Source organism: Bicyclus anynana, chromosome 2 (genome assembly GCF_947172395.1).
Source record: "Bicyclus anynana chromosome 2, ilBicAnyn1.1, whole genome shotgun sequence".
NCBI lineage: Eukaryota > Metazoa > Arthropoda > Insecta > Lepidoptera > Nymphalidae > Bicyclus > Bicyclus anynana.
Genome location: NC_069084.1, coordinates 8,844,235 through 8,856,606, shown reverse-complemented (window position 1 = coordinate 8,856,606; position 12,372 = coordinate 8,844,235). Strand labels below are relative to the sequence as shown.

The 12,372-nt window shown below is 37.0% G+C and overlaps 1 protein-coding gene across 1 annotated transcript; it reads right to left on the bottom strand.

The window, feature by feature from the left end:
* Positions 1–774: 774 nt before the first annotated feature.
* On the bottom strand, positions 775–9,386 carry LOC112053135 (chymotrypsin-C). The gene is made up of 7 exons (XM_024092441.2): positions 8,994–9,386; positions 7,803–7,982; positions 7,226–7,436; positions 5,992–6,101; positions 5,172–5,339; positions 4,112–4,271; positions 775–1,018 (listed from the first exon to the last, which is right to left on the bottom strand). The coding sequence occupies exons 1-7, from the start codon at positions 9,267–9,269 to the stop codon at positions 792–794; spliced, it is 1,332 nt and encodes a 443-aa protein (XP_023948209.1). The 5' UTR covers positions 9,270–9,386; the 3' UTR covers positions 775–791.
* Positions 9,387–12,372: the final 2,986 nt, after the last annotated feature.

Sequence of the window (12,372 nt, the reverse complement as noted above, 5' to 3'; positions counted from 1 at the left end):
TCTTGGAACTTCAGAGTTGGATCTGTTTCTAATTTATGGTTTATGTCAGCCAAATACCAGCTAATTGCTTTGGCTCATTGGTAACAAATACGTTATTTTAACGCACATTGGAGCATCGTCGAAAGGTTGATGTTCTACAGGATTTATTACTGAAAGAGTTCCTAGAAACTTTTGAAATTTTATTCTTATTATAGAATTCTTCTCACTTTAGAAATGTTCATATTGTTTTGTTACTTAGTTCCTAGTTTGCACTGCAAAGTTATGAAATGCCGCCAGTTTCTGTTTTCTTTACCACCTATACGCATATTCAAATCAAGACTAAATACGCATCTTCTAGGTAAATGCGTCAGACTGAATTTTCACTTACCATCAGACGTGTTTGTACACTAAACAATCACACTATAACACTATAACTTTTTTTTTATTCTTTACAGGTCAGCACTTGACTACAATCTCACCTGATGGTAAGTGATGACGCAGTCTAAGATGGAAGCGGGCTACCTTGTTAGGAGGAGGATAAAATCCACGCCCATTATAATAATATTATAATGTGTGCAAAAAGTTCGTGTGTAAATATGTGTATTTTTGTCACTCCTTCACGTCGCAATTGCTGAACCGATTTGGCAGAAATTTTATCTCTTCACACAGACTTCTTTCATCCCGACAAAAACACCAAGGTTTTTTTGAAAAATTTTGTTTATCGTAAATTCCGTGGGAGTATTTTTATACAATGGAGTCGCGGGCGTTCGCTAGTATAATACAAAAAGTTGGAAATTGACATATTTTATATTTTAATTATTATCAATAATGTTATGTATCCATGACAAATATTTGGCAACGTCAGTATAAATGGCATAGGCGTTGGGATCGCACAATGTACTGCCTGGTCGGGCCAGTGTGGTTGATACAATGCCCTTCACATAATAAGCTCCGGGTACAGTAGAGCCAGTGTAGCCTACTATATCAGGAATAAAGTAAGAGAAAGCACCACCACTGTCGCCATTACATGCAGATGTCCCTGAAATGAGAATAAATATTGGTATATATATTTATTTATTATGTATCTTTCTAACTAATATTATTTTCAATATTGGTAAATCTTCTCTACTATATAAAAATAAGTCGGGTTTTCTTTCCTGACGCTATAACTCCAGAAAACACGAATCGATTTCCACGGTTTTGCATTCGTTGGAAAGGTCTCGGGCTCCGTGAGGTTTATAGCAAAGAAAATTCAGGAACAGAAAAGCGGGAAAATCTTATTTCACATACAGCACCATCTCTAATACATAGCATGTATAGGGTAGGGGTAGGGTAAGGGTAGGGTACGGTAGAGTAGGGTTAGGGTATGTTTAGGGTAGGGGTTGGGTACGTTTAGGTAGGTAGGGTTGGAGTAGGGAAAGGTAGGGAAGAAGCGCACATTAGTCAAAGCGAAGCTTGACCGGGTTCGCTAGTATGTTATATAATATATCTCGATCTTGTAGGAATATATATAGGAATATATCGTCTAATACTAAGGTAAATCATCTATACTAATATTATAAAGAGGTAAAGTTTGTAAGTTTGTAACATTCTTTAAATGGGGTAATCTTCGGAACTACTGGTCCGATTTCAATAATTCTTTTACCAGTAGAATGCTACGTTATCGGGGAGTGCTATAGGCTATTTTATATAGGTATCATATATTTTAGCCGAGTTATCACAGTTTTTGTCATACAGGTCGGACCAAAAATCCTATTGAACAGACTTATCCGCATGCGCTGCCTTAACTATTGTGTAAAATTTAAATTAATGTATAGAGACTTTATGTATTTTTAAAAGTTCTACAAATTGCACGTAGTGGTAGGGTAGGGGTAGTAGTAAAGTTGACATCGAATTTTACGAGGACGAAGTCGCGGGCGTCCGCTAGTATAGTATACGTGGTAATTTCTCAAATTGCACGTAACAAAAAAGTTGAAAGTAGGTACATGTGAGACCGGATTCAACCCACATCATCAACGTTAACCCATATTCGGCTCACTGCTGAGCTCGAGTCTCCTTTCAGAACGAGAGGGGTTTGGCCAATAGCTTACCACGCTGGCCCAATGGCATTTGGCATTTGGCAACGGATTGGCAGACTTCACACACGCAGATAATTAAAAAAAATCTCTGGTATGCAAGTCTCAAGGTTTTAATTCACCGTTTGAGACACGACGTGATATTTAATTTCTCAAAATGCACATAACAGAAAAGTTGGTGGTGCATGCTTTGGTCCGGATTCGCACCCACACCCTCCGGAATCGGAGGCAGGGTTCATATCCACTGGGCTATCACGGCTCCTCGAGCCTACGTCCTCTGAATCAAAGGCAGAGGTCATATTCATCCGTCCATCCATCTATGGTCATAATATCACGACTCTAATTTTTGTATTAGTCTATATCTATACTTCTATACTAATATTATAAAGAGGTAAAGTTTGTAAGTTTGTAAGTTTGTAACAATTTTTTGAAATGGGGTAATCTTCGGAACTACTGGACCGATTATAAAAATTCTTTCACCAGTAGAATGCTACGTTATCGGGGAGTGCTATAGGCTATATTTTATATTTCTATCATATATAACTACTGAGATATCGCGGGTTTTCTCTTACAGGTCAGACCGAAAAACTTACTTATTCGCATGCGCTGCCTCAACCATTGCGTATAACTGAAATAAATGTATGGAGGCTTTTTGAACCTTTAAAAGTTCTACAAAAAAGTCCGCGACACCATATATCTATCTTTTATATTTTAGCAGATATAGTACCTTTAGTACTTTAATAAATTATTTAAATTTTAAATTAAGGTTTACGTCATTATTTACACAACTAAACTTAAATCCTTATCAAAATAAATTATTCAATAATCACAAGGATATTATAGAGATAAGATTTGCCCTTTACAGTATGTTAATTAGTTATATAGTTTCGGAGATAATACAAAATTTCTGAAAGTCGCAGAAATGCCGCTATATGACGCCCCGCGGTTTCAATTACGTGGTTCCCGTTCCCGTGTGAATATGAGAACCAAACATAGCCTATGACACTCGCAAATAATGTAGCTTTCTATTGGTAAAAGAATTTTCCAAATCGGTCCAGTAGATCCAGAGATTACCCCCGACAACCACATAAACTTTACCTCTTTATAGTATTAGCATAGAAGTCGCTTGGGAAATTATAGTCTTTTGGTCATTGCACCACGCACAAAAGGCTGGACCAATTTTGCTAAGGGTAGGGATAGGATAGGGGTAGGGAAGGGGTAGGATAGAGGTAGGGTAGGGGTAATTTAGGGAAAGTGTAGGGTAGGGTAGGGTAGGGTACGGATAAGGTAGGGGTAGTGTAGGGTAGGGGTAAGGCAGAGGTAGGGGAAGGATATGGAACGTATAGGGTAGGGGAGGAGTAGGATAGGGGTAGGGTAGGGTATGGATAGGTTACGGGTAGGGTTAGGGTAGGGGTAAGGTGGGGGGAGGGTAGAGTTAGCGTTAGCGGTAGGGTAGGAGTAAGGTAGGGGTAGGGTAGGGTAGGGTAGGGTTGGGTAGGTTTACGAGCAGGGTAAGGTAGAGGTAGAGAAGTTTACATCAATTTTTACGCAGACGAAGTCGCGGGCGTCCGCTAGTCTACTATATATGGAAGAGCGGGGCCGTAATACTACAAACTTAATGGGATGGTTCCGATCACTATACTACTGCTATGTTTGAAAATAATGTACCTACTAATATGTAACATCTTTCGAATCCTATTAAATAAACAATGGACATAAATCATACTTATGCTACTCCGTCGTCATCAACCCATATTCGGCTCACTGCTGAGCTCGAGTCTCCTCTCAGAATGAGAGGGGTTAAGCCAATAGTCCACCACGCTGGCCCAATGCGGATTAGCAGACTTCACACACGCAGACAATTAAGATAATTCTCTGGTATGCAGGTTTCCTCACGATGTTTTCCTTCACCGATTGAGACACGTGATATTTAATTTCTTAAAATGCACACAACTGAAATGTTGGTGGTGCATGCTTTGGTCCGGATTCGCACCCACACCCTCCGGAATCGGAGGCAGAGGTCATATCCACTGGGCTATGTACCTTATGTTACTTACCATTATTGAATCCTGCACAAAATCTATTAGTGTCCCTCAATAGGTATCCGTAAAATTCTGGTTTACTCAAAGTACACTGCACAATTGGTATTAGTGGCATATTCGCTGCGAGTAGCGTCGATGATAGAGAGTCGGTTTGATCGAATCCGAACCCAACTACCTGAAAGTCGAATTTGTAAAGAAGTATATAAACATATACCCACATATATTTTTTTGTTAAAATTGGGATGATGACAGTTTTTTAAATTGTTTATAATTGCTTATTAATGAGATAGAGAATGTATTTTGGAGAAAAATGAATATAACTTATAAACCATAAAATTTTAACTGTTATATTTCGTAATTTTAGGCCTCGATATCACGCTGCAAAGTATGTCGTACTATATACGGCACATCCTGTATAAACAATACAGGGTGTGCCGTATATAGTATATATAATATTTGTCATTATTATTTCCATAAATGCAACTAACAACAACCTATATGTTGCCAACAATATTGCCATTATTGATTAAGAGCAGGCACCAGTGGCGTAGCGTGCCTTGGAGGGGCACTGTATCAAATTTAGTTAGGGGCCCAAATGAAGGGTTAATATTTTACACAAAAGAAACAATAACGGTCACTTGAAAAATGACTTAACTTTTAAGCAGGATGTTTCCAACTTTTGGGCGCACGGTTCACCAGAGATTATTTACATGTTACTAATTTTGCTTTTGCACGTAAGGGGCCCCTATTGTCCGGGGGCCCCGTTTCATTGATAATTCTTAGCTTCCTAGCGAGCACTATTGAAAATCGACGAAATGTATGGAAATAACGAATCGTCGAACTTATTTATCTTGGTTCAGGGCACTCCTACAACTTTTATGCCATATTTACTCCAAATGGGAAGTTCTAACGACTCATGCCATTTTGTTTGTTGGCCGGCACTTTCAAAAAAGGGCCCAAAATGAATGATCTCCAAATGTCAAGATTATAAAATAATTTATGCTTTGAATGAAGTTAAATGATTAATGAAAGCTTTAGGGTAAAGCTTATTTTTTTTTTAATTTTATATTCTTACCGTGCCATAAGCATCTATTGGAAGCCTGTCGTACAAGCTTTCTTCCCAGAGGCATGCTGGCTGTACATAGTTGTTGAATACCGCCTCAGTTTTTAGTTTCAACAGGGCGATATCATTACTCAATACATTCGTCTTCCGGAACATGTTATGCACATGTATCGTCTCGACCTGTATTCACAATAAAGCCTTTTTAAACAAATTGAACCGATTGCATAATGCCTTATGTACTAAGAAGAAATAAATATCATCGTGCCTATTGATCGGTTTAAAGGCTGTGTCAAGCTAAACAGATAATGTTCTTTAAATTTTTTCTTGGTTTTCTTTATAATAATAGTTTATAATAAATATATCTTAGTACCCATAATACAGTTAACCTTACAGTTATCTGCCCAGCCCAGTGAATTTGACCTCTGGCTTCGATTCGGAGAGCGTAGATTTGAATCCGGTCCGGGCCGTGCGCTTCTTATAAGTGCATTTTAAGAAATTGAATATCACGTGTCTCAAACGGTGAAGAAAAACAATGCGGGGAAATCTGTATACCTGAGAGTAATTCCCTGCGTAAGTGTAGTGTATTTTTATTCTATGGCCCTTCACTGCGTACTCACCAGGGCCTGTAGCCAAGTAGCACGTCGATTCTCTTTCTACAATCGCAAACCATACTAAGACTAGAAAAATGTATAGGAATGACATTTACTATCAACAGGTTACGTGATCAAGATTTGTCATTTCCATACATTTTTCTAGTTTTTGAAGCATTTGCGATCGTAGAATAATAATCGATATATAAAATAAAATAAAAATAAAAATAATAAATAAGTACTTCTTTTTTAACGAGTGTGACATCTACTCGATTTAGTTGGTATTTTCCCAAGTCAACTTCAAATAAGCTAGGTGGTACTGGCTCGCCGATAATTGTAGCACAATGAGCAGCTGAAAGAAATAGATAGATACATTATAGTATTACCTTTTCTAGCAAAGATGTAGGTACATAATTCATGGAGTTAAGAATCATCATCATCATCATCATCAACAGCCGATGGAAGTCCACTGCTGGACATAGGCTTCTTGCATGGACAATGGACATCCAAACAAAACGGTCTTGAGCCTGAGCATTCAGCGGCTCCCTGCAACCCGCTTGATGTCCGAACCCGAGGACATTCAGCGGGACATCATTAATGATAGTTAATAATAGTAAGTCCCCTTGGCCTATACACTATTTTGGTCTTTATTACCTATTAAAATAAACATCAATTCAATTGACAAAATGTCATGTATCTACAGATATCCATTAGTAGGCACCGGATGACATTTGTTACATAGAATCTCAATTTCGTATAAAACAATTAACATACGTCAAAGATAGTGAAGTAGACTGCAGGAAATTTATAGGCAACCCACTCGCAATGCATTTTTAACGCACTAAATTTGATATTGATATAGTATGAATAAGCCGTGATAGCAATGTGGTTACCTCTGCCTCCGATTCCGGAGGGTGTGGGTTTGAATCCGGTCAGGGACTTGCACCTCCAACTTTTCAGTAGTGTGCATTTTAAGAAATTAAATATTGCGTGTCTCAAACGGTGAAGGAAAAACATCGTGAGGAAACCAGAAAACTTTCTTAATTCTTTGTATGTGTGAAGTCTGCCAATCCGCATTGGGTCAGCGTGGTTGACTATTGGCCTAACCCCTCTCATCTGAGAGGAGACTCGAGCTCAGCAATCAGCCGAATATGGGTTGATAATGATGAAATATAAAACACTTTTCATCCATTATACAATTGGGTGAAGGTCGTTTCAAATTCGGATCTTAGACTATAATAAGCAATTCTTACTTATTATATATAGCTGACGCCGCGCGGTTTCACTCGCGTGGTTCCTGTTCCCGTAAGAATTCGGGGATAATATATAGCTTATAGCCTTCCTTGATAAATGGGATACCTAACACTGAAAGAATTTTTCAAATCGGACCAGTAGTTCCTGAGATTAGCGCGTGCAAACAAACTCTGCAAACTTATAATTCTTACTTATTATATATACTCTTTGTTTATTATTTACCTGTCAAAACAAAATGTTTAGATATTAACGTTCCTCCACAAATGTAACTAAGAGTTTTATTGTTGTATCTGTATATAGCAGCATGCCATGGCCAGTCGCCATGTTTAGTGTTATATCCCTGGTATATTAACTCGGTGTGTAGGATCTTTCGTCTACCGCAACTCCTATCAGGGTTACTGAGAACACCAACTGGAAAATCTCTGAAATATGTCTGTATTCCAAAAGATATATAAAGATGAAATTTCTTACACCAGTGACATCAATCAATGTCACACATCACAAGTATTTGACAAACTTTTAGTGCTACAGAGTTCAATATAATTCTTCCTTCTAAAAATATGGTTGAGGTGCCATTCGATTCGTAATCTCATGTAGTCAAAAATTAAATAATCAATTACTTTAAATTCACAGTTCAAAAATATGTAATAAGCACTTTTGTGCAAACTGCTTTTTTGATAATTGAAAGAATAATAAAAAAAACTATAATTTACTTTTAACACTACAATTTGATTAAATCGATTTGTTTGTCAGAATATGTTAAACATAACATTATGCTAAAAGAAAAATAAACACGTACCAAATTGGGACGATTACAAAACTCGTCATCATTAATTCTGAGACTAGTCAAGTATGGTGGAGCAAATGGAACTGCATGACCCCTGATGTTAAACGTAAAGTTAGAGCTGCTTTTAAGTAATACTATGACGAAAATATTTTGAATAACATCTTGATCTTGTGCGAATTTTGCTGAGTCATCCTGAAAGAAAATACTTCCGCTAATTAACGCATTTCCCACAGCGGTCAATGCCATGTTAGCAGAAGCTTCTATAACCTGATATAACTCTGATAGTTAAGTTATTAAGTGCGGTCGTATCAATTACGGTTGTCCACTGTAGTGAGATCAGCAGAGTTATTATGTATCTCGGTATACCACTCAAATGATGATCCACTACATCGTTTTGTCATCGTATTTTCATTTTATTGATCATCTAGCATAGTTATTTTAATGTAATTATCTTCACGTAATTTTACGTCAAGTGGCAGTATTTTGTTGTTTCTACAATCATCTAACACGATTATTATTTTAACAAAATTACGTTTACATTAAAATAAACTTTTTCAAAAATACGATGAAAATCGATGTAGTGACTCATTATTTGAATGGTACACCGAGATACGTAATAACCCTGCTGGTGCCGAATTAACGTTAGTGAGGGACGTGACATAAGTTTCGTATCTGAAGAAACCAATGACTAGACTCAATCTCTGGATTTCGTGATCCATAGCGGAGTAAGCTACTTATTAGACCAAAGAAATTATAGTTAATAGTAGTTTAGACTCTAAACCGTAAGTCAAAATCACTTCAGCCCAGTCAGCTGGGGTTATAAGTACCTCTGTTGATTTCAAACAAATTAATAAATATTATGTTGATACTTAAATATTATACATATTCCATGGTGAAATGGATTTCGCTCAAGTGTGGAAAAACCCTGCTCATTAATTTGCACTGCTCATTACTTAATCATTGATTAAACACTTTATTATAAACATCATTGACATTTAGTTACAGATTCTGCTTATTATGTTAATATTAAGTTAACAATGTTAAGATGTTTGAAATGCGATCACTTAAATCATATTCTTTCATTTATTTCTATATTAATTGTTTATCTGATTACATGCAAAAGTCAGATATAATATATTGCTTTGCAAATTCGTTATTGATTACGTCTTTTAGGAAAAACCCTATGACGTTCTATTTACTTACAAATAAAACTGCGGCTTGTGAATCAAATTTTAACCTTATACTGGTGGCAGTTCCCAAATCTTTGTTAATAGTGACATTGTAACCTGTTGCTAATTTTTCTTGGAACACGGAAATTATAGTCTCATCTTCACATGGTTGAGCACGATAAATAGGAAGAGGGCGTTCAGATTTATAAAACTTTATTGCGTTCACATTTAATATTACACACACTATTATAACTATTGACTGTTTTATCACTTCCATTGTCACTATACACGGCTCACCTTTCATATACATTCACTTTTTGTTTTTCTATACATTATAATTAAAACAACATATTGTTTATTTTCTACATTATTCTAATAATATCATGAGTATTTACAGCTTGACTCGTCGACGGTGTTTACGGAATGATCAACATCTCAAACAATGTTACTGCTTTCGTTTGAAAAATGACATTATTGTAAAAACCCACTTATTATAATTAGCAATAAAAGCACTGATAATTTTTTTTTTTTTTTTTATACTTTACAAGTTAGCCCTTGACTACAATCTCACCTGATGGTAAGTGATGATGCAGTCTAGGATGGAAGCGGGCTAACTTGTTAGGAGGACGATGAAAATCCTCACCCCTTTCGGTTTCTACACGGCATCGTACCGGAACGCTAAATCGCTTGGCGGTACGTCTTTGCCGGTAGGGTGGTAACTAGCCACGGCCGAAGCCTCCCACCAGCCAGACCTGGCCAAATTAAGAAAATCTTAATCTGCCCAGCCGGGATCGAACCCAGGACCTCCGTCTAGTAAATCCACCGCGCATACCACTGCGCCACGGAGGCCGTCAAAAAAAATAGAAGAGTAGTGGCCTATGACCATTGACCACCTATCACATTGGAATTTCACGAAAATGAAGTTGTATTCTAAGCTTTATCTAAATCTATTAATTAGTTAACGAAATACGTAAAATATTATTTATTTATTTATTAAGGAAAATCAACCGCTAATACATTAAATTCATGCTTACATTTAATTACATTGATAAATTAGGTTAATGCTTAGCTATTAAAAGATTTTCACATAGGGTTGCAAATAAAACAAAAAAATATATTTAATACGTATAGAGATAGATCATGGCTATCAAAAATATTAGAAGCTGAAAGTACAAGATATCATATTATTTTTTTCATCATGTCGGTATCTTTTTTTTTATTCTATGACATGTTAACCCTTTAGCCGATCTCACCTAATGTTAAATGACGATGTAGTCTTTGATGAAAGCGGGCTTACTTGAAAGAGGTACAAGTTTATTCTACTCATACTGCCGACGGTTTCTACGCAGCATCGTAACGGAACGCTAAATCGTCTTTGCCTGTAGGGTGGTAACTAGCCACGGTCGAAACCTAAGAAAACAGACTAATTTAGAAATTTTTATTTCCAACCTATAAAAGTCTTCGTGGCTCTTGCTCCCGGGGAAAATGTTATGTTTGATTTTGATGATGAAATAATCAATATGGCGGAAGATATAGGCCACCGCCCATACAACAACTTTTGAACCCGTTACATACCTTTATAAATTGGCATAACAAAGTATTGTCTAAAATAACACAGTTCTCGTGGCATCCGTGTTCGATACAAACCAGTTATAGCGGATTCATTTACTGTATAAGGAAAAATATCGCAATCAAATCGAATGTCGACTTTATTGCGAGAGGATAGATTTTATTTTCCATTGGATATTAAAAATAAAATAAAAACGTATTTAAAACGATTTTTGGTGGAGATATTTGTTATCATCAATTAAAATCGCCTTAGTTTCAAGTCAAGTAACTGTTTATCTTTACTTTATTTACTTAGGTTTAAATTATAATAACTTTTCTTGCGGCGAGACGAGAACTTTCTCTAAGAGTACCTACCTAGTAGTCCTGGTTACATATAACTGCGAAATTTAAAACCAGTTGGTTTGGCTGTGAAAGAAGGAAGATGATACTGCCTCTTTAGTGCATTATTTAGCTTTTGCGAGTTGGATCATTAATACCTGGGTTCGTACTCTGGATCGGGTTATAAAAGTTTTTTTTTATTATGACGGTCTCCGTAGCGCAGTACAAGGCGGAGGTCTTGGGTTTAATACCCGGCTGGGCCGATTGCGGTTTTCTTAGTACCGTACCGTAGTACCCGGCAAAGATCACCAAGTAATTTAGCGTTTTCGGTACGATATCGTGTAGAAACCGAAAGGGGTGTGGATTTTCATCTTCCTCCTAACAAGTAGATTGCATCATCACTTACCATCCGGTGAGATTGTAATCAAGGGCTAACTTGAAATGAATAAAAAAAAAAATATTGAGGTTTTTCTTTCGTCTCAGAAATTCTTAGTTCCGACTTCCGGTCCAGAGTTGGTGGTGTCACACTCAGAACACGTAGAGCCGTCAATCGTGGTCACTATTGTGGTCATTAAATATAATTGTGGTCGTTATAGTATCACGTTATCACTTTAAACCCGCCAACCCGTACTGGAGCAGCGTGGTGGATCTACCCTGCATATCTCCTACCTATGTGACCATGAAATAATTATAATACTCAAAATCATTTAATTCAAACGTAGGTAGGTAGGTAACGTTGAAAACGTTTAAAAAAAAACTACGAGCATCGATATAAATCGTTAGATGGGCCCTTAATACTAAAGAACGCACAATTTTATGTCATTACCCAAAGACGTGCACGCTCATCATATTTTAGTACGTAACAAGCGCATGCTGTGAGTGTACGTGGATGTAAAAAAAATATTTACTGTTTTTTTTAATTTAAATCCCTTAAATTAAAAAAAAAACAGTGTTCGTGTTCTTTTTGGAAGTGTAAAAACACAAACCACAACAAGAATAAAGAGAAATGAATTCCGCGACGCTTTGAGGCCCATCTAACGATCTACGATCGATGACTACGAGTATATTATAGGTACCTACCGAATGATACAACTCGACCCAAGGGGCGCGGTCTTATTGATAACCTCATTAAATTAACAAAAACTCATTAAATTGATATGATGTGTACATTATACGAAAAGATACCTAATGTACCCGAGTTTAAATATCCCAGCTTTACCCAAATTAGGAAGGTTTTTTTATTTGATGACAAGCACGCAGTTGCCGAAACTTGATCGTTAACTATGAGCCTCATAAGAAGGCTCAGAGTCACACAGCGGGCGATGGAACGAGCTATGTTAGGAGTATCTCTGCGTTATCGAATCAGAAATGAGAAGATCCGCAGAAGAACCAAAGTCACCGATATAGCTCAACTAGTCGCGAAGCTGAAGTGGCAATGGGCGAAGCACATAGTTCGAAGAGCCGATGGACCCTAAAGTGCTGGAATGCCGACCTCGCACTAGTAAGCGCTGTGTTGGTCGACCCCC